At 43.8% G+C, this 23,763-nt stretch overlaps 1 protein-coding gene across 1 annotated transcript; it reads right to left on the reverse strand.

Moving 5' to 3' along the window:
* Nucleotides 1-1,077: 1,077 nt before the first annotated feature.
* On the reverse strand, nucleotides 1,078-15,366 carry LOC120940390 (probable G-protein coupled receptor 141). The gene is made up of 3 exons (XM_040353211.1): nucleotides 15,212-15,366; nucleotides 11,435-11,561; nucleotides 1,078-2,645 (listed from the first exon to the last, which is right to left on the reverse strand). The coding sequence occupies exon 3, from the start codon at nucleotides 2,625-2,627 to the stop codon at nucleotides 1,728-1,730; it is 900 nt and encodes a 299-aa protein (XP_040209145.1). The 5' UTR covers nucleotides 2,628-2,645; nucleotides 11,435-11,561; nucleotides 15,212-15,366; the 3' UTR covers nucleotides 1,078-1,727.
* Nucleotides 15,367-23,763: the final 8,397 nt, after the last annotated feature.

A 23,763-nucleotide genomic window follows, 5' to 3' on the forward strand; every position in this document is an offset into this window, starting at 1 on the left:
ATGGAAGACTGGATATTGCAGAACATTTTTGATTGCACATCCAAATGTACATGTTTTTTTTTATTTAAAAGGAGTTGACTTGCATGTAGTGTCTGTCCAAGTTGTCAAGCCAATCACAGTTTGGCTTTTGTTTTTCAAGAGATTAACAGACATGATTGTAACGGCCAAGTGTATATTTTTGTGCACATCTGTGCAGGCATCCCTGGCATTGACCTGTAAGGGTACCACCTCTAACCTTAAACAGGAATTCATTAAGAAGACTGCAACATTAAACAAAGAGCATATATTAAAAATACACACGTTAATAATTTATAAAAGCACATTTTTGTTTTTGCATTGTACATGTTCCCCAGGTTTTTGCTGGGCCTTACACTTTAAATGTAAATTGTGTAACATACTGTTAGTGCCAAATCAACAAATAATTGTAGACATCTTGGGCTGGCCACGAAATTACGCGTAATTTCAAATTTTGCTCGTCGTATCTTTGTTTTGTATCTTCAAAACAAGATACGACGGCATCTCGGATCGATCCGACAGGTGTACGTCTTAGTACGCCGTCGGATCTTAGATGCAATTTTTCGGCGGCCGCTAGGTGGCGTTTCCGTTGATTTCCGCGCCGAGTATGCAAATTAGCTAGTTACGGCGATCCACGAACGTACGTCCGGCGCATTTTTTTACGTTGTTTGCTTTCGCCTTTTTCCGGCGTATAGTTAAACCTGCTATTATAAGGCGTACTCAATGTTGTTAAGTATGGCCGTCGTTCCCGCCTCGCATTTTGAATTTTTTACGTCGTTTGCGTAAGTTGTTCGCGCATAGGGATTTGCGTAGAATGACGTTACCGTCTTAACCATTGGCTTGTTCCGGTTTCATTTCGAGCATGCGCACTGGGATACCCCCACGGACGGCGCATGCGCAGTTAAAAAAAAACGTTGTTTACGTCGGGTCACAACGTATTTACATAAGACACGCCCCCATCACAGAGATTTGAATGCCGCACCATTATGCCGCCAAAGATAGACTACGCCGCCGTAACTTACGGCGCGCATTCTTTGTGGATTTGAAAAAAATAAATAAGTTACAGCGGCGTAGTGTATCTTAGATACGCTGCGCCCAGGAGATTAATGCGCCGATGTACGTGGATCTACCCCCTTGAGACCACACAAAGTTTCTGCACAATTTAAATAGTTAAAGTAGAAGTTCAGCAAAAACCTAACTAACCCTAAACCTAATTGAAGCCACATTTTAAACTAGTCTGGTCCCACACTGAGCTATCAGCGGTGGCTTCAGTGTGTAGGCGTGTGCAGGAGAGGCAGCCGACAACGGAAGCCCCATAGTAACTCTATGGGTGACGTCACTTCCCAGGCATTTCCCAGGCATTTCCCAGCTGTTGTCGGGTCTCTCCTGTACACAGCATCCGCAGCTGGAGACCGGACCGGCTTCCAAAAAGATATGTATAGCCATTTTTTCTTTGCAGGGTTAGATAGATATGTTTTAGAATGTAGCTGAGAGTTTGTATCAATAAAAAACATTTGATTAAAAAAAAAGAATGTGGCTGAGAGTAGATTTAACATTAGAAAGTTTTTGGCTGAATTCTACTTTAAATAGTTTTTAATGACGTGCTTTGATAAATAAATATTGGTTGTATATTTCAGATATACTGTGTATATACTTTTTGTTTAATGCAGTAGTATACTAGAGAAATTGGTTTGTCCCAATTAGTGTGAGAATTAGTGTGATATGCAAGACACGTTGCAGGTAAACCCACATGTGCTCTTTTTGTAAAATCTTGCTACAGCAAAAAAGAAAAAATCTAAGCAACTAAGGGCAGTTATGCTCAAACAAATTTCATTGTAATAAAAGCATTCCTTTGCATGCTGCATGTAATAAATCCTGAAAATATGGAAAGGGAAGAAACACGTTATCATCACCAAAATAAAGAAGAGACTTTTTAGTTGAACCCAGATTTCCTGATTTGCTAAAATGGGCCTTTGAATCTTCCTCAGAACTTTTACAAATATGAATATCTGCACAGCGAGGAGAAGACACACCACTAAAACAGTGACCGTAATAAAGATATAGTTCATGATAAGCACAGCTCTATTTTGAAATTCAGTTTGAAATTGGAAGCACTCTGCTTCATTTAAGGTGGCACTGGTGCCATATTGCGTAAACACCAGTGGCAAAATTATAACACATACTAAAAACCATACAATGCCACTAACTAAAAGAGGATGGAGAGTCCTGTAGAATGCAATGCTATCCCTTTGTTTAAAGAAACCAACATATCTCATGGTCAATAAGACCACATAAAATATAAAAGAAATGTATATATGAATGTGAATCATGGCACTCACAACTCTACAAAAAAACGGTCCATAAGGCCATTTGTTTTGGAAATAGTATACAATGCGGAATGGTACGCTTACAATAAAGATACCATGAACCACCAGCAGGTTGATAACTGATGTAACTGTTACAGATAGTCTGTTTGCACCAGTTATTAAAAAGATCATGAGGGCTATGCCAGTTGTTCCTCCAATAATGATGACAAAATATACTGTAATCAGCAGGTTGTTTGCTGTGGTCCTCTGGATGAAGCAAGATGTTTCATTAAGTTCTTCCTCCATATCGTGATGTAAATTAACCTAAGTAAAATAAAAATGAAAACGTCAGGGGATAAAGGAAATCTAGTTTCCCTTGTGTGTGTAACTTGCCCAACTCTCCATCACTTTGGCTTTTCCCGCTAGAATACCAAAGACAATTTTTTTGTATTTCTTCATTGATGTGAGCCATAATTAACAATCAGGTAGTAGCATAGATTTTCAAATCTAAATTGGCCATACACATTAGCTAGCGGTTTCATCTAATGCATATAAACTCTCTGCAGAATCTCCTGGCCTAAGATTTTCTTGGGTTATAGCAATAAAGTAGATTGGATAACCTGGTACCATCATTACTCCTTTCCTCCTGTTAAAGTGACACTGAAGGTGTCTGTAGTGCTCTTCACCTTGCTCCTGTTCAACCATACATTTTGGGTTGAGTAGAGTGATTTGGGACAAAATTACTTTGCCCAAAAAGATCAATTTTCCCTTTCTAAAAATGTGCTTACATTAGCCTATACTTTAATTATCTGTCACTGCTTAGGAAAACTTTTAATGAAAATAAACTGTATTTGTGCATTGCTATTTGTTTGAATGTCACCACAAGGTACATATACAGTAAAAACAACAGTAAACAGTGAATTATGTGTGCATTGTGGTAAGTTGCATTGGAGTGAAATTTAGAGGCGCTAGCTAATAGTGTGTAAACACTAAATAAATAATAATAATATGCATAAATACCTAAATATAAATGAGTGAATATAAAAATAAACGTTTAAATAAATCGTGACAATATATAACAAAATTGAACACAATAATCGTTAAAAAGATCAATTAATAAATGTTTGAATAAATAGTGACCATATGTATCAAAATTGACCACAATAATTATTAAAAGGATCAATAAATAGTAGTGCACAATAAAAAGTGAAAAATGTGCCAAAACATGAAAATAAAGTCCATATGTGTATAAATGATGAATCCTCAATAACATAGACAGAAGATCTTCCACCTTCACCAAGATATAAAAAGACCACCAAAAGTGCTCATGGATGGCACCTTACCGCAAATAATGGACCACTTTAATTAAAAAGAGGTCAATTAGGCAGATTAGAGATAATATTCCAGACCCAGATCTCTCAGTCTCACAGTCTTGATGGAGCAACACTCCACGCCACATGAGGTATTAAAACAAGAGAATTGCATTTATGTAATTTCACAGAGAGCAGCTTGGCTATATATTTTATATTTTATTTCACTTATTTTATTTAAATATTGGCGCGAGATTTCATTTCCATGGTAAGTTGCATTGCCCAAAAGTAAAGGAGTTGTAAAGTCTTGTGTTTTTTCACCTTAATGCATTCTATGTATTAAGGTGAAAAACCTTCTGTGCTTCAGATTTCGTTTTTGGCCCCTTCTGTAATCAAGGAGCAGTAATTGACTGATCTGGTCTGTTCAGGGTTTCACAGGCTGGGAGTTTGATTGCTTATCCCAGCCTCTAGAAGGAGTTTCTAGAGTATAGGGAAGGAGCATTCAAATAACCAGTCTAAATATTGATCAGAAGTGATCTGGGACTGACTGCAGGAATTTTCCACAGGGATCTGGTCTTGAGAAAGACTACCTCACACACTGGATTGTGTATGGAGGAAGCTAAAAGGTGGCAGCTGATCCTGAATTGATCCCTGGTGATTGTGTGCTTTTGTGATATAAGTGCCAGATATAGCTTGGACTGAGATTGCTTGCATATGGTCTCAGGTGCTAGCCATTCTCCATCTACAGCAGTGTCTTGGGCTGTGAGCTTAGAGAAGAGTGCCTTCCTGTACTGTGGGCCAGATCCACAAAAACCTGGCGCAACTTAAAAAATCCCATTTAAGTTACACTGCCTTAAAATTTCTACCTAAGTGCCCGATCCACAAAGCACTTACCTAGAAATTTCAGGCTGTGTAACTTAAATCCGGCCGGCGCAAGGTGTTCCTATTCAAATGGGGCGAGACCCATTTAAATGAGGCGCGCTCCCGCGCCGGCCGTACTGCGCATGCGCGAAGTTACATTACGCCGAGTTTTGTCGATCGCGCCGGCTTAAAAAAGTTGCGTCGGGAAAAAAAAAAAATTGACAGCGTCGCTCGGCATGCATTCCTGAGGGAGAACTCCATGCCAATTTTCAAATAAAAAACCGGCATGGGTTCCCCCCCAGGAGCATACCAGGCCCTTAGGTCTGGTATGGGTTGTAAGGAGACCCCCCCTACGCCGAAAAATCGACGTAGGGGGTCCCCCTACAATCCATACCAGACCCGTATCCAAAGCACGCTACCCGGCCGGCCAGGAATGGGAGTGGGGACGAGCGAGCGCCCCCCCCCTCCTGAGCCGTACCAGGCCGCATGCCCTCAACATGGGGGGGTTGGGTGCTCTGGGGCAGGGGGGCGCCCTTGCGGGCCCCCCCACCCCAGAGCACCCTGTCCCCATGTTGATGAGGACAGGACCTCTTCCCGACAACCCTGGCCGTTGGTTGTCGGGGTCTGCGGGCGGGGGCTTATCGGAATCTAGGAGTCACCTCAAATAAGGGGGCCCCCAGATACCGGCCCCCCACCCTAAGTGAATGGATATGGGGTACATCGTACCCCTACCCATTCACCTGGAGGCAAAGTGATAGTTATTAAACACACAACACAAGGGTTTTTAAAATCATTTATTAGTCTGCTCCGGAGGCCCCCCCTGTCTTCTTTAGCTCTAATACCAGGGGGGGCTTCTTCTTCCGCTCTCCGGGGGTCTTCTCCGCTCTCCGGGGGGGGTTTCTTCTTCCGCTCTCCGGGGGGGTCTTCTCCGCTCTCCGGGGGTCTTCTTCTATCTTCGCCGCTCTCCGCTGTTGACTCGGCGCACCCCGGTTCTTCTGCAGCTGTCTGGTGCCTTCTCCTTCAGCGCTGGCTGCCTGCTATCTTTGTGTGTTAGCTCAATTACTAGCAGGCAGCCAGCGCGGTCTTCTGTGACGTCATGTTCTTCTCTTCTGTTCTTCTCCCTTCTTCCGATGTTGACTCGACACCTCTTCTCACTGCAATGATGGAAGCGCGCCTTGCATCCCATTTATATAGGCCTCACCGTCCCATCATGCTCCGGTAGGTACCCACGTGGTGGGTGCCTACCCACGTGGTAGGCACGTGGGTACCTACCGGAGCATGTACCTACCGGACAGCTGCAGAAGAACCGGGGTGCGCCGAGTCAACAGCGGAGAGCGGCGAAGATAGAAGAAGACCCCCGGAGAGCGGAGAAGACCACCCCCCCCGGAGAGCGGAAGAAGAAACCCCCCCGGAGAGCGGAGAAGACCCCCGGAGAGCGGAAGAAGAAGCCCTCCCTGATATTAGAGCTAAAGAAGACAGGGGGGGCCTCCGGAGCAGACTAATAAATGATTTTAAAAACCCTTGTGTTGTGTGTTTAATAACTATCACTTTGCCTCCAGGTGAATGGGTAGGGGTACGATGTACCCCATATCCATTCCCTTAGGGTGGGGGGACGGTATCTGGGGGCCCCCTTATTTGAGGGGACTCCCAGATTCCGATAAGCACCCCGCCCGCAGACCCCGACAACCAACGGCCAGGGTTGTCGGGAAGAGGTCCTGTCCTCATCAACATGGGGACAGGGTGCTCTGGGGTGGGGGGGGCCCGCAGTGTGCCCCCCTGCCCCAGAGCACCCAACCCCCCCATGTTGAGGGCATGCGGCCTGGTACGGCTCAGGAGGGGGGGGCGCTCGCTCGTCCCCACTCCCATTCCTGGCCGGCCGGGTAGCGTGCTTTGGATACGGGTCTGGTATGGATTGTAGGGGGACCCCCTACGTCGATTTTTCGGCGTAGGGGGGGGTCTCCTTACAACCCATACCAGACCTAAGGGCCTGGTATGCTCCTGGGGGGGGAACCCATGCCGGTTTTGATTTTACAAATTGCCGTGGAGTTCTCCCTCAGGAATGCATACCAAATGCCGTCGCTTGAATGGGCTTTTACATGGTGTTACTAACTTTCCACTTTGTAAAACCAGCCCTAGTTTTACACTTGCAAACTAAAACTTACGGCGAAAAAACGAAGCTGAAAAGCTTTGTGGATCGCCCTAAGTGCTAATTTGCATACTAGAAGCGGCATTTCGACTTGAAATGCCCCCAGCGGCGGATGCGGTACTGCATCCTAAGATCCGGCAGTGTAATTCAATTACACATGCCGGATCTTCTGCCTAACTTTGGAAAACTGCTTCTGTGGATCAGTTCCAAAGTTAGTACAAGGGATACGATGGAGTAACAGCAGTTACTCCGTCGTATCTCTTTTGTGGATCTGGCCCAGTGTTCCTAATATTGCACTGGGTATCATTAGCACTGTGGTCTAGGGTAAGATTCCAATGAGACTTACCTCATGGTCCCAAGCTGTGAGGCCTTAGGTTGTCCAACATTCACAGTTGCTCAAGGAGAATATTGTCCTCTTACAGCCAATTTCTAACTTTATTGGAGTATCACATGTCCTAATCCCTCTCCTGTTATAAGTTTTTCCATGAATAAATCACAAAAAGACAACCTCTAGACCAGGGGTAGGCAATTTTTGAGAGGTGGAGATCTACCTGGACAACATGGAAGAGTTTAAAGATTCCCAGGGTGCAGCACCCCCCTTTTTTTCTAAAGATGTTAACTAGCAAGCCCCCAATGAAAAGTAAGGACAAGGACAGCATTGAGAAAACTTAAAATATAATATAACTAATGTCACTGTACAGATATAATTTTAGACTACTTTAAAAGTTAGCTTAGGCCAGAAGTGGGGCATTCACTTTCATTCACAATACTTTCATGTCTGGGGAGTAATTGTTCACCCCCTCACGTCTATTGCATTGTCCATCATGAAGGCAGAACATCTGGTACTCCAGGCTGATTTGCTTGAATAGTTTCAGGCCTGGCTGTCTGCTTTGAGTTCTGACAAGTATAAGTAGTAGGTAGGGCAGTGTACTGAGGTCAGTAGAAGTCAATAGTAGGTAGGGCAGTGTACAGAGGTCAGTAACAGGTAGGGCATTGTACAGAGGTCAGTAGTAGGCAAGGAAGTATTCAGAGGCTAGTAGTATGTGGGGGGGGGGTGTACAGATGTCAGAAGTAGGTAGAGCAGAGTACAGAGGTCAGTAGTAGATAGGTCAGTGTACAGAAGTCAGTAGTAAGTAGGGCAGTATACAAAGGTCAGAAGTAGGTAGGGCAGTGTACAGAGGTTAGTAATATGAAGTGAAGTGGACAGGGAAAAGTAGGGAAGTGGGCAGGGGTGAGCAGGACAGGGGGTCAGCAGGGCATTGTTCAGGCAGGTCAGAAGGGTAGGGTACAGGGGGCTCAAGAGAGCAAGGTACAGAGTGGGGGGTTAGGAGGGCACACCACTTGGAAGATCAGGGGGCGCACCACTGGGGACATCAGGGGGCACACTACTGGGGGCATCGGGAGGGCACACCACTGAGGGTGTCAGGAGGGCTCACCACTTGGGGCATCAGAAAAACTTCACTGGGGGCATCAGGAGGGCACATCATGGGGGCATCAGAGGGCACACCACTTATGGGGGCACACCACTGGAGGCTCAGGATGGCACAAAAATGATTACCCCATGCAGAGCTGTGCCAGATCTAACTGTTCTAGTGCTAATCCCAGCTGGCCCTCCTCTCTCGTCCATCCCACATGATGTCAACCACATGCGCCCTGGATGGACTGAAGAGGAGGGCCAGAGGGGATCAGCACAATACTCCAAGGATGAGCTCAGGTGCTTTCGGACAAGAGCCCGAACCTGTCCAAGCCATCCCGCCTGAAGCTGTCATAGGTGGCAGAGGCATTTCCCTCCCCACAGCCGCACCAAAGCAAAGGGCATGCTGCAGGGCAGGGAATGCCTTGGCTTTTAATTTTTTCCCGGAAGCACACCTCTTTCCTGCGCAGCTCTGCCAGTTGTGGGTCAGCAAGGCAGGGATGAGATCATGATCTATCAGGCTTTTGCTTGCGGTTGACTGGTACATCATGATCGAAGAGTTGCCGACCCCCGCCCTGGACTGTTTATTGGAGCTGGAGTGAAAGGACTCTTGCTTGGGTGGCTGGTGGCCTCCTTACTTTTTAGGCAAGAAACAGTTAAAATCAGTGGCCCCTGCAGGGGTAGTGCTACACATAAAAACACAACCAGGCACAGGAGGTAGCACACATGCCCACCAAGGCAGCCAGGGTGGAAAATCTTAAAGACACCAGTAGCATGTTCTACAAATATGCAGCAATGACAATTTTTTTTCTTTTAAGGTCCATGCACAGTGAGCTTAAAAAAATGCCAGTTCTCTTGGCAGAAAAAACACTCATATAGAGCATTTTTGTACAGGAGGTTAGGAGCTTCTAGTAGAGTTTAGAAGCATTCTGCCTTTTTAGGTAGATTCAGGTAGAGGGGCGCAAATCTAGGTCGGCGTAGCCTAGCGTGTTTACACTACGCCGCCTTAAGTAAGAGAGGCAAGTACATGATTCACAAAGTACTTGCCTCCTTACTTAGGGCGGCGTAGTGTAAATGCGGCAGGCGTAAGGGCGCCTAATTCAAATGGGTTGGGGGGGCGTGTTTAATGGTAATGAGGCTTGACCTCACGTTTTTTTGTCACTGCGCATGCGCCGGGCGACTACATTTCCCAGTGTGCATTGCGGTTACGTACGCCGCACGGGCCTATTGATTTCGATGTGGACGTAAACAACGTAAATCCCGATTCGCGGAAGACTTACGCAAACGACGTTAAAAATTCGAACCTCGCGGCGGGAAGGGCGGCCATACTTTAACATTGTTATTCCACCTAATAGGTGAAATAACTTTAGGCCTCCTAAGGCCTTACGGAAACGGCGTAAATCGACTGCGGCGGCCGGGCGTACGTTCGTGAATCGACGTACAAACTAATTTACATAATCTACGCCGACCGCAATGGAATCGCCACCTAGCAGCCATCCGAAAAATTGCAATCTAAGATAGGACGGCGTAAGCCGTCCTATCTTAGATATGTTTAAGCATATCTCTGTTTGACCATACGCTTAAACATAGGTCGGCGTAGATTCTGAGTTAGGTCGACTTATCTACTGATAAGTCGGCCTAACTCTTACTGAATCTACCTAGAGTGATCTTCCTCCGCTTCCCACCCAGTAGTTTTCCAGGGCCCGGAGAGTAAGACTTGGCAGGTTGTGAGGTGGGCGACGGGCAGAGAGTCGCTGATTGCCGCCATTACTAGTAAAAAAAAAATATGTCCCCGGATTTCATTTTAAAAATCTGGTCACCTTACTTTAAATGTCCTACTGTGCATAGACACATAGGATACCATTGAGCTGTTTCTATAGGCAAAACACAAAACTCCTGTAGAAGTAGCATTTTTTTAAGCCCAGTATGCATGGACTCTTATGCCGCGTACACACGATCATTTTTCGGCATGAAAAAAACGTTTTTAAAAAATGTCATTTAAAATGATCGTGTGTGGGCTTCAATTTTTTTTTACGAACATGCTGCATTTTTAAAGCAGCCCCAAGGGTGGCGTCATCCGCATGGAACTTCCCCTTTATAGTGCCGTCGTACGTGTTATATGTCACCGCGCTTTGCTAGAGCATTTTTTTAAAACGATGGAGTGTGGGCAATGTCGTTTTAATGATGAAGTTGGAAAAAACGTTGTTTTTTCTACATGCCGAAAAACGTCATTTTTATTAATGCCGAAAAATTATCCTGTGTACGCGGCATTAGAACAGTGGACCAGAGTTTTGCAGTGTGGTCTGCTGGAACTCACAAACAAGAGCACTAACATGATGCAGTGAAGAGCATTGGAAGTACTTACTTACATACATACATAGGCCCAGATTCACAAAGCACTTACGCCGACGTATCTCCAGATACGCCGCGTAAGTGTAAGTATGCTCAGTCGTATCTATGCGCCGTGCCCATAAACTGAGATACGCCTGAAAATAGGCTTCATCCAACCGACGTAACGTTCCTACGCCGTCGTATCGTGTGCGCATTATTACGCTGGGCGCATTTGCCGCTCCCATTGATTTTCTATGCACATATGCAAATGAGGGAGATACGCCGATTTCACAAACGTAGTTGCGCCCGACGCATTATGTCGGCGGTTTGCGTAAGTCGTACGTCCGGCGTAAGGTTATTCCCCATATAGGAGGCGCAACTCATGCAAAGGTATGAACCAGGGAACACAAGCCGTCGTATCTTTTGTCGTTTAGGTTGTACGTAAATATGACTAGGCGTAGGTTACATTCACGTCGCAGGCAGTGATGCGTCGTATCTTAGGGAGTAGTTCCGACGTGATTCTGAGCATGCGCACAGGGATGCGGCCACGGGACGGCGCATGCACCGTTCATTTTAAGTACTTCTATGACGCTTGGCCCATCATTTGCATGGGGTCACGCCTCATTAGCATGGCTCACGCCCACTTCCACCTACGCTGGCTTACGCCGAGGAAACCCAGTGTATCTTTAAGAGGGAGTGGGAGCAAGTGCTTTGTGAATCCAGTGCTTGCCCCTGTGCGCTGCGCCGGTGTAGCGTAAAAGAGATACGCTACGGCGGCATAAATATGTGCCGATGTATGTGAATCCGGGCCATAGATTTTTCCAACATGGTTAGAATATATCTGCAACCCATGAGCAGTCATACCCAGTCCTCCACAGAGGAATGAATAATACTTTAATAGCACATTAGGGAGAATATTTCCTGAGGGTTCAGTGACTCAGATCTTTCATTTTGCATTATTATCAGTGAGGGATTTCCTTATGTATGATCCAGTTTAAGCTGCCTAGTCAATATGATTAATGCATTTAAAACGGCATCATATTAAACTTACATGAAGTCAGAGATTCTGTCATATAATGTGGAGCAGACATAATATCTTCCTTGAAGAAAGGCAGTCTAACAAGACGAAAGTAACCAAATGTTGTCGGAATCATGGTAGGTCTTGCTTTATTGCATCTCTGCAAGAAAGAAGAATTTTATAACATATAACTTCAAAGACGGTTAGTATAAGATCAAAGACATAGTACAGCTGTCAGCATATTAAACTTCACTCTGTACTTGATCTGCATACTTGCGAATTGTGGCTGTGCAGGAAGACATGTGATCTACCAATTCAATAAAACAAAGTTGTTGTTTTTTTACATATGGTTGCAAAAAAAAAAAATGATTTTACAAAATATTATGGCATAGGTTTACTTTAAAGCGGACCTTTTTTCCATCTTTCCGTCTAATAAATCTTCTGCCAGTAAATACCTTATACAGCCCACTTACTGTTTCTTGTCTGGTCATTAGGCTAGGGCCAATGAATGCTGCAGAGCTGGAGGTGTGCCTCTGTGTGTCTGTGTAAATCCAGGAAGTGAACAGACAGCAGCTTCCGCTGCCCACAGTTAAAATGGCTGCAGCCAGACTCAGTAGAGGGAGATTTCTGCAGCATATTTGGCAAATACAGAATCACACTATATATAAAATATACAAAGTGGTTGGAGGGAAGCTTCAGAATGGCAAAGATGTTTTAATTACAAATTATGTGAGCAGACTGCAGTTCCTTTTTAAGTATAGGATACTTTTGCCATGCGGACAACACTAGGGCCAAGTCTGCTTACAATTTGTATATACATTTTCAATGTTACACTCACCATTAAAGCCTAAATTTAGTCAAAATAAAAACAATATTGCCTTACCAGGTACCATGACTAATGACTGGTTGTTTTGTGTCTTGAACTTGTACTTGGTTACTCTTAGCAACTACACTTGTACTATTTTCTCGTTTGCCGAGAAGTCCCTGTTGTAGCAGAGCTTCATACCCCTTTGTGATATAGAGATCCTGGTTCTTTGAAAACATCAGAACCAACATGCACCCCTTTAATAACTTCAGACCAGTCTTATAACAGTTAATGCAACTTTACTGAATAGATTTTAACATTACAGTCCAGTATGAAAAAGCTGAGTCCAATCCCTAACCCTAACTGTATGGCTGCCCAGGCATACCTCTGCAAGGTAGTAGCCCATGCAGCCATTCTGCAGATGCTGACTGATCTCCGGTTCCCTGGTGCATTCGACAGATGGCAAGGCACAGCAGTCCCCCGTCACAGCTCAGGCCAAAAGCGCAAGCATAGCCAAGAGCCCTGGACCTCAGCCTTCCCCATTTTTATATCACAGTTAGGCTGGCTGGGTCCAAAAAGCCTGAGAACTGAGCACATACATACCTAACTCCTCCCACCTGCCCCCATCCCTTGGGTAAGCCTTTAACTAAGGCATAAACAGAACAGTCTGCCTTTATGCACTTCTGAACCCTGTACGTGGTTGTTAAATGCCCAGCCGTGGGTCGCTCCGTGACCACGGCCACGGGACCCGCGGACCCGATCGCCACCGGAGTCCCGCGATCGGTCATAGGAGCTGAAGAACGGGGAGAGGTGTGTGTAAACTCACAGTGATACTCACAGTGGCGCTGTCATTGATCGTCTAATCCCTGATATAGGGAAAGGCGATCAATGACGTCACACGTCCAGCCCCACCCCCCTACAGTTAGAAACACATATGATGTCACACTTAACCCATTCAGTGCCTCCTAGTGGTTAACTCCCAAACTGCAATGGTCATTTTTACAGTAAACAATGCATTTTTATAGCACTTTTTGCTGTGAAAATGACAATGGTCCCAAAAATGTGTCAAAATTGTCCGATGTGTCCGCCATAATGTCGCAGTCATGAAAAAAAATCGCTGATCGCCGCCATTAGTAGTAAAAAAAAATTATTAATAAAAATAAAATGCAATAAAACTATCTCCTATTTTGTAAACGCTATACATTTTGCGCAAACCAATCGTTAAAAGCTTATTGCAATTTTTTTTTTTTTACTAAAAATAGGTAGAAGAATACGTATCGGTCTAAATATATATTTATTATAGGAAAAAGTAAAAAATATTGATTTTTTTTTCAAAATTGTCACTCTATTTTTGTTTATAGCGCAAAAAATAAAAACCGCAGAGGTGATGAAATACCACCAAAAGAAAGCTCTATTTGTGGGAAAAAAAGGACGCCAATTTTGTTTGGGAGCCATGTCGCACGACCGCGCAATTGTCAGTTAAAGCAATGCAAAGTGCCGAATCGCAAAAAGGGGCAGGGTCCTTTAGCTGCATATTGGTCTTAAAGCGGATGTGCCACGGGAAAAATATATTAAAAGCCAGCAGCTACAAATACTGCAGCTGCTGACTTTTAATATAAGGACACTTACCTGTCCTGGAGTCCAGCGGTGATCGCAGCAGATGACGAGCCGATCGCTCGTCACCCTGCTGCTCCCCCCTCCATCCTCGGTGAGGGAACCAGGAAGTGAAGCGCTCCGGCTTCACTGCCCGGTTCCCTACGGCGCATGCGCGAGTCTCGCTGCGCCCGCCGATTGGCTCCCGCTGTGTGCTGTGAGCCGAGTGTTCCCAGCATACAACGGGGGGACGGACGGGAAGGAAGGAAAAAACCCGTCCTTTGCCCGTATCGTAGGGCCGGAAGTGGGTGCAGATACCTGTCTGTAGACAGGTATCTGCACCCCCCTCCCCCCTGAAAGGTGTCAAATGTGACACCGGAGGGGGGGAGGGTTCCGATCAGCGGGACTCCACTTTAGAGTGGAGATCCGCTTTAAGTGGTCTTAAGTAGTTAAGAACCTCCCATTGCAATTTGGCCACCCAGGGGTGTGGTTAAATTCCTGCACTGTTGTTCAAATCTGTGAGTTTGTGGATGCAAGGTGGATTTTTTTTATCTTTTTGTACTTGTTGTCTGTGACTTCAGTAACATCCTTAAGTGCTATGTATTCATGTTATTCCTTGCCACTGTAACTCCACTACAGTGTTTAAAAATAAGCAGTTCTCCTATATTTCCTGCTTATGGCATTCCTATGCTCATCTACTGTACATATCTACATAGGGAACTACTGTGCTTTTTTTTGGGTTGCTGTCTTCAGTCAATATTACTCTGTTCGTGCCCTTACATCAGCAGCAGGCTCCTGTCTTAACTTGAGCTTGCTTTCACTAGTAGACTTGTTTCTTTGCTATAAAAAAATAAATAAACCAAATGTGGTCATTCATTAAACCTTTTACTGCCAGAGCCATTATTGCATTTTTAGGGCACATATTTATCAAATCCATACTTTCAGTAAAAAAAAAATACACTAAAGTTAATTTTGTGCACACAAACACAATATATTATCCAATTTCTGACAACATACAAAAGATGAGGTTGCGTCAAGCAAATAGATACCATTTATGTCAAGCCTTAAAATTGTGCACATCCATGAAACAGCAATAGTGAGATTTAGTACTATCATTATTGTGCTGTTTACTGTACTCCTTGCAGGAGGCTCTGACATGAGAAACGAAAGTTCTGCCACTACCAAGAAGGCCACCTCTGCACAAAGACAGACACTGGATCCCGAAAAAGGCATGGTAAGTCAGTAATAGGGAAAAGATCAGCTGCAGGTAGACCATAGGCAATGCTGATGGCAAATCCTTTGCCCCCTGCCTGTCGTTTTTTGGGCATAGGTTCTAGAGAATTTTTACTTTTTAAAGGACCAGTCTCCCAATGAAGAACTCTATACCTGTAAGTAAGAGAGTGAATACTTACCTCTCATGTCGCCTGTGCTATTAAACACCTCTGAAAAATTAGTTGGAAGAAGAAACTAGCTCAAAAGGAATCCTGAAAGGTCTTGCCACATCCCAATTAGAATTTGCATGTAGGGAGTGTCCCAGGCATAGTACGGGCAGGAAACACTACAGGAAGAATGCAAAAAAGTAAAAATATATATATATATATTCCATATAGAAAATTCTAAAAATACACGAACATTAAAAACATGAAGTGGGACAAAAAAGCTACAAACACGGCTACTAATTATTAGTCAACACACTACACTTCTAAACATCAAAATAGAAGAAGAGTTGTGGTTAAACCATAACTGCCATGTTTCGGATAACGCAAAAAAGATTTTTCTGTTTCTGGCATATTTGCTTCTTCTTGGGTTTTTTATGGTAGGAGCATGCTGATATGTTTCTATTTGGAAAGGAGATATATATATATATACTGTGTGTGTGTATATATATATATATATATATATATATATATATATATATATATATATATATATATAGTAACTTGATTGTTGAGTAAAAAAAAGGGGTTATACAATAACTCCAATCAATTTCAAAAAGACCAAAAATTGCACAGTAAGGCCTCGTACACGCGACCGAACATGTCCGCTGAAACTGGTCCGCGGACCAGTTTCCGCGGACATGTCCGACCGTGTGTAGGGCCTAGCGGACAGTTTTCCGGCCGAGCGGACAGGTTTCCAGCAGACAAAAGTTTCTTAGCATGCTAAGAAACTTGTCCAGTGGAAACCTGTCCGTCGGACATGTCCGATGGTTAGTACCCCTAACCATCGGACCGAAATCCCCCGCATGCATCAAAGTGATTCGTCGCATGCGTGGAAGCATTGAACTTCCTGGTTCGCCCACGTCGCCGCGTCATTGTCGCCGCCACATCACCGCGTTTTCTGTCCGGAAAATGGTGTGTACACACATCAGACCAAAACCTCCCAGCAGATATGTCCGATGAAAACGGTCCGCGGACCGTTTCCATCGGACATGTCTGGTCGTGTGTACAAGGCCTAAGGGATTTCCAGTATTTGATACTCACAGCTGAATGTTAGTACACAGCATAATTGCAGAGCAAATGCAGAGGGAATTCCCAGTCATGCCAAACACCGCATTCCAACAATAATTATCTGTTGTGAGAGTATTCACCCCCTAATTCATTTCTTATAAAAGGTATCTTTAGTATCTTTAAGAGTTTGGAAAGGCAGGCATAGCAGGCTTAAACCACCGGCTGCAGCGGCAAACCAGGGCTCACAGAGGCCAATAATGAAGGACCAAAGGCGTAAATCTGTCAAATACAGGAATTTAGCATAAATTAGGAGTGGGTTGAATCGCTAAAGGAACAAAAATTCCCAGAGTGAGGCACGGTAAGAGAGGGGAGTGTAAAGGTAAATTTATAATTCTTTATTTTAAGTCTTTTTCTCCTCACAAAAAGAAAACAACCTCTTCATCAATTTGAATACCATTACATCCATATTTCACATCTACTGAACATCTCTTGTTCCTTATATATCGTTCTTCATCATATACCTATCACCATATCAGCTCTCCCTTCACTTACTCCAGTATGACCCTTTACCTATTCTTACTTCCTCCGACTTCACCAGTCGGCGGAGTATTTTAAATAGAGGGGAAACAGTATCCCTATTACCCTCCCACTTACCCCGCAACAAAAAGAAAAAAAAAATATTCCTCCCCCCCTCCTCGTTTGTTGAACTGTCCTTAAGGATTTTGTTCCCTGTACATAATATATGGGGCCCAAATCCTCCAATACTCCTCCTCTTGCTCCCTCAACCCCATAGTGAGATTTTCCATCTGTTGGATCTCTGTTATTCTACTCAACCATTGTGTCTTTGTTGGAGGTACTGTACTCTTCCATAAAATTGGTATACAAGCCTTTGCCGCTGTAATCAAATGCCTTAACAAAGACTTCTTGTACTTTTCAACAGATAGTGGGATGTCGTAAAGCAAAAATGCTGCCGGTCTATCTCCAAGATTCACCCCGGTAATTTCTCGAGTTATTTCCGAGACCGTCTTCCAAAATTCTTTTAGCTTTTGGCATCCCCAAAAAATATGTATCATGGTGCCTTCTGCTTCCTGTCCCACTTTTGCAGATCAATTTTAATTTGTTTTATCAGGGGTGCAAAGTTTAATTCAAAAACTCTATTTAATTTGTTTGGTATCTTAGTCCCCAAGTAACCTACATGGGAGCCTGTCCATCTAAAAGAAAAATTAGCTGCTAGTTGCTGCTGAGTTGTGAGTATCTACCTCCACTCCCATAGCCTCTGACTTATTGTAGTTCACTTTAAAATTGGACAGTTCCCCATATATTTTTATTTCCACTAGAAGACATGGTAACGACGTTGCTGGGGAGGTAATGGAGAACAATAAGTCGTCGGTGTATGCTGCTACCTTATACTCATCTCCCTTATCCCGAATACCCCTAATATCAGTGTTTGCTCGTATAACTCTCAGAAATGGTTCCAGAGTAAGGATAAATATAATAGGGGAGAGTGGGCATCCCTGCCTCGTTCCATTCTGAATAGAGAAAGGTCCTGATTTTATATCGTTTATCTTTACCCTAGCTGTAGGACAGGAGTACAGGCTTGTGATCCAATTCTGCATCCCCCTACCCAGACCTACAGTAGGTGAACCCGATTTTGTGTCAATCTCGCTCTCTTTCTCGGCGAGATTGAGCACCTACGAGCCCCATCGCGGGAGCCAGCGCCGAGCTGGCTTGCCGCGATGGAGACAGAGCCGTCATAGAAGCGACGGGAGATCCGACTTGGATTCCCGCCAATTCTACACGCGTGCGGCGTTTGTTATGAATCCTGAGGGGGAAGTCCCCGCCGGATTTTAAATAAAAATCCGGCATGGGTCCCCCCCTCAGGAGCATACCGGGCCCTTAGGTCTGTTATGGGTTGTAAGGAGAGCCCCCCTACGCCGAAAAAAACGGCGTAGGGGGTCCCCCTACAATCCATACCAGACCCGTATCCAAAGCACGCTACCCGGCCAGCCAGGAAGGGAGTGGGGACGAGCGAGCGCCCCCCCCCCCTCCTGAGCCGTACCAGGCTGCATGCCCTCAACATGGGGGGGTTGGGTGCTCTGGGGCAGGGGGGCGCACTGCGGCCCCCCACCTCAGAGCACCCTGTCCCCATGTTGATGAGGACAGGGCCCCTTCCCGACAACCCTGGCCGTTGGTTGTCGGGGTATGCGGGCGGGAGGCTTATCGGAATCTGGGAGCCCCCTTTAATAAGGGGGCCCCCAGATACCGGCCCCCCCACCCTAAGTGAATGAGTATGGGGTACATCGTACCCCTACCCATTCACCTGCAAGAAAAGTGGTAAAAACACAAATAAACCACACAGGATCCCTACGAGTCAAATTCTCATAACAGCACAATCATTGCAGAAGTGTTTCGCTACATTGTACTGTGTAGGACTGATGATAGAACCCTGCGTTTTTGTGCATGCTTACATCTGAGACATCCATCATTGTCTATTGATTCCAGAGCAGACTTTATTTGCATTTAGGACTGTTTCTGTTTAGAGCAGAACATTTGCACTGAGGACTCTGTCATATTTTGAAGTTCCACTTAGCTCATTCATGTGGTAGTTCAATTGATATTTGGCATTTGAGACTCCAAATATGTTTTAGCAGGATGTGGTAACACATTATTGATTTAAGCACGAGGGGCTTATATCTAGCGCTGTTAATGTTTATTTTAATTGGTGTACTAGACCATTGATTTTATAGGCATATTTGAATTTGATAACTTTGGTATTTATAATAGCTGCTACACTGCTTTCCTTTCTTTCTAATGACTGGCGATTTCCGGTTATACCTAAAATCGCATAAGCCATTATCCATTGGTGCGCTGGGTCAGTATTTATTGCCTGACTTTGGCCAGGTGTTTTTTACTGATTTTATATTTTTAGTTTTGCATTTTATTAACCCTAAGCGAACATGGATTCTATTAATTTCCTTAGTAATCGCCTCCTTAATATGGATTCCATTTTCACCAATGATGGAGGGGGTGATGACGAGTTGGACTTTAATAGTCTATTGAGCACCTTAAGTAATACACTGGAGAAACAGGTACGGACCTGGTGGGATATTGCCACGTTCGAGCATTACTTAAAAGTGAACATCATTATGCGCAGTTTGAGATGGGAAGTCAGCCCTCAGGATGGTTTAGATGATGTAGAATCATCTTCAGAGTGGTTGGACTTCTTCAATGGGGTGGGTTTCAAACTGCAACAATTGGTGTTAAGACGCAAAAAAAGAAAAATGATTTTGCTTGAAAAAAAGATCTCTGAGATTAAGGAGAAACTAGACCCCATTAAAGGTACCACTTTAGCCATCAACTTTAATAATGAAATCAAAAAAAAGTTGGAAAGGGTTGATAAAGAAACACAGAAGAAAAAAATAAAAAAATACAGACGTGATTATAATGATTTCAATATAGGGGAAGTGTACTTATGGCAGAGCACTACCAACAGTGCACCCCCAGTTATTCCTTTTGTGATTGATCCACCCTCGAGGGGCATTAATCCACAGGTTTCAGGTAGACCGCTATTGGGGCAACCCATAGACCAAACACCACAAAAATCATTTAAACAACCGGTTAAAAATCAACGTGGTAGAGGTACTAATAGATCTTCCCAGAGAGGTAGAGGTCAGGGATACCAGAACCACAACCAACAAGATATCCAATATGATACCCAACCCAATGGGACATATGCAGTAAACACATATAATCGATTTGATCCACTGCTTGGGCATGGCACTAGGGACAATATGAATAACGGACCCACCCCGCACCCGGTTTCTTTTTTAGGGAAGGGGAAGAGGGGAGTAGGCCGAGGGAGAGGACGAGGCAACAGACCCTGGAGGGGGAGACCTCAACAACAATACAATCACAACACCTCTCAGGAATGGTGGAACCCCCCTCAATGGCAGGAATACCGCAGCCCAGCCAGACACTCAGAAATCCAACACGGAGAGGGTGTAGAGCAGGCAGAAGGATCAACCAGAAAAAGGCCAAGACAAACAGAGTGAGTGGCATATATAATCTTTCCACTATCACTCTATCACAAAAAGAAATAAACATCCTTAATGCAGGCCTGAAATGTTCATCCACAAAACCTATGAGCAAATTTGATGTGTACATAGACGTACACAAATTTGTTAGGAAAATGAACATGAAAAGATATTTTTTATCAAATACAGGCATAACTTACAAAACCCAACCAAAAAATACTATAGGGATTGACAGTGGACTCAGAAATAGGTCTCTCTTCAATCCACAGCAGCAAGCCAACCATCAGATTGAAGTCTTCAAGCAAGTAGTCTTAAGGGACTTGGAAGATCTACCTACTAAAAAAAACCTTAATCCCAAGCATATTAGAGAAGGCATCAAGGCCTTGGAAGCCAGGAAAGAAGTTATTATACGCCCGGCGGACAAAGGGGGCGGAGTGGTAATAATGGATAAAACCTTTTACCACACACAACTCCAAAATATGCTTGATGATGATGTTACATACAGTCACTTACCAAAGGACCCCACAAAAAATTATAGAACAGAACTACGTAATCTGGTGGATTATGGCTACTACATGCGAGTGATAACTAAAAAAGAAAAAGCATTCTTATGTCCTAGTTTTAACCGTATACCAACGATATATACGGTGCCTAAAATACATAAGCATGCAGTTACCCCCCCGGCCAGGCCGATAGTTAACGGCATTGAATCAGTCACTTCCCGTGTAGGACAGTACTTAGACTTCTTCCTACAAACTAGTGTACAAAACACCAAGGCCTTCTTGAAAGACACCACTAGTTTTATACGAAAATTGAGAGAGGTCAGTATATCCAAAGACACTGACACTTTCCTCGTCACGGCTGATGTTTCAGCGTTATATACAAACATACAACACGACGATGCACTGTTAGCGCTCAATTGGGCTATGTGCCAGCGGGAGGACGTACCATACACTCAGAAGAAATTTTTGAAGATGATACTAGAATTTTGCCTGTCAAGAAACTATTTTTGGTATGCAGGAGAATTTTACAGTCAAAAAACGGGTGTCGCTATGGGAGCCAAGTTCGCTCCAAGCCTGGCGAACCTCTTCATGAGTGAGTGGGAGGATAAGTGGATATACAAAAACCGACGAAGTGAACTAATTTTCTACACTCGATATATTGATGATTTATTTATAGTGTGGCAGGGATCTGAAGAGTCCTTGAAAGGATTTACGACTTGGCTGAATACTAACAAGAATAATATCAAATTAGAATATAACTGGGATCTACAGCAAATCCATTATCTTGATGTACTTGTTATGAAGGAGGGAGAGAAGCTTACCACCAAAGCATACTTTAAAAGCACAGATAGAAACAGTTATATACCTGTGCAAAGTGGACACCACCCCCACTGGTTGAGGAACATTCCAAAAGGCCAATTTATGCGCATACGTCGTAACTGCACACATGATAAAGATTATGAAATACAATCATCAATTATTGCAGATCGTTTTTTGGAAAAAGGGTATAAGCATGACGCATTGGAACAAGTTAGATCAGTAGTAGGTAGGAACTCTCAGGAGTCCCTCTTACAACCTAAAAATAAAAACCCTGACCAAAAGCATGAATGGGGATTTATATCCCAATATCACGAGCAATATAGAGAAGTGGAGAATATCTTCAGGAAACATTGGAACATCTTAACTATGGATAAAATACTGAAACCAACTTTACCTGAAGTACCTACCTTTATTTATAGGAAGACTCCATCATTTGGTGATCAGGTGGTTAAAAAGGTCCTTGACCAACCAAAACCGCTACAGATGTTCTGGGACCAGAAAGGTTTCCATGCATGTCGACGTTGTAAAGCATGCCAACAGGTATCTACCCACCTAAGAGGCCTTACGAGCTTCACATCTACAGCAAACGGTAGACAGTTCCAAATTAAGGAATGCATAACCTGTGCATCCACACATGTGGTTTACGCTTTGGAGTGCCCATGTGGCCTTATGTATATTGGCCGCACTAAACGCACTTTGGGAAAACGGGTCTCGGAGCACATATATAATATCAAGACTGGCTATGAGGATCATAGCGTGTCATTGCACTTCCTCAAAGAACATGACCAAAACCCCATAGGCCTTAAATTTTGGGGAGTGGACAAGATACACCCAAAGTGGCGGGGTGCAAATATGGTAAGGGAAATATCAAAGTCTGAAACGAAATGGATATTCCTGACCAATACATTGAGCCCCAGGGGGTTAAACATAGAACTTGACCTCAATTGCTTTATTAGCAACCATTAAAAATAAAAAATCAAAGACCCCATACACTACCGTATAGCACTTTAATGTTTTTCTACTGTTAGGCCTTTTTCCATTGGAAGTGTAAAGGGTTAAGGCTCATTTTTTCCATACAAGATATACCCAGCATGAATAGCTAACCTAATGGGTTATACCTAATTAGCAAGGAGGCCAATTAGAGAAAATACAGCCAAGACCATAACTACTAAGAGGTAGGGTGGGTAGACATATTCCCACGCTTCCTTTTCATTTCCCCCCCTCCCTTCCTCTTTTTGACAGTCAAAACCGGAGTTATCAATTCTGAGGAATTTTAATTAAAATATATATTTTTTGGATATTTTTAATATATTTTTTTACAAGTCAATATATAGGATGAATTTATATATATATAGATTTTATATCAGTATATGGGTGGGAAGGAGAATATATAATTATGGATTGAGAACCAATTCACACTAATGATTTTATGAAAATAACATGAACATTTGTATTTTAATAGTTTTTATTATTAATTGTTATGTTATAAGAGATAGCTAACATTGTTCGCTCTCAGTTAATCTTGATGTCTGTTCTATAAGGATTCCTAGTGAGATCAGAAAGGTACCAATTAAGTTCTGACTTGCTGAGGATCACGTTTGGTGGTAGAAAGGACATTCAAGTTAATAAAGAGAGCATGTAATGTGAACATTGACCACTGGGGACACAGTGAGTTGACAGCAGGCAGAAAACAATACACGCTCAGCGTAGCTGTCAGCTGGGAACGTAGTGTTTGTGAAGATTGCTCATCAGCAGCTGACGACACAGGGCTTCCCCAGTGATCAGTGAACATTCAGCCGACGTCATGTAGAGGGCGGGCGGCTTGAATGGACGGCGCTATAAATAAGGTTAGTTCACGACACGTGGCCACGCCCTCTGAAGACGTGACATCCAATCACGAAACGCGTCAGGGCGTGACCACGTGATCTAATCGTCCAATCAGGTGCGCGGGATCCCGGGACTCACGGCAACAGGAGGAGGAATCCCCAGGAGCTGTACAAGTGAGACGCCTGCAAGCCTTACGATTGAGACACAGCGCCATATTTGAATTTTATACTAGTAAGCATAACATTGAAGAGCTCTTGTATCCTGTATAAATAAACGATTTTACACTATGCAGAGTCTCTCTCTTATCCTTGCATGATTATATGAATCTGAGCAC

The sequence above is a fragment of the Rana temporaria genome, chromosome 5 (assembly GCF_905171775.1).
Source record: "Rana temporaria chromosome 5, aRanTem1.1, whole genome shotgun sequence".
Classification (NCBI taxonomy): Eukaryota; Metazoa; Chordata; class Amphibia; order Anura; family Ranidae; genus Rana; species Rana temporaria.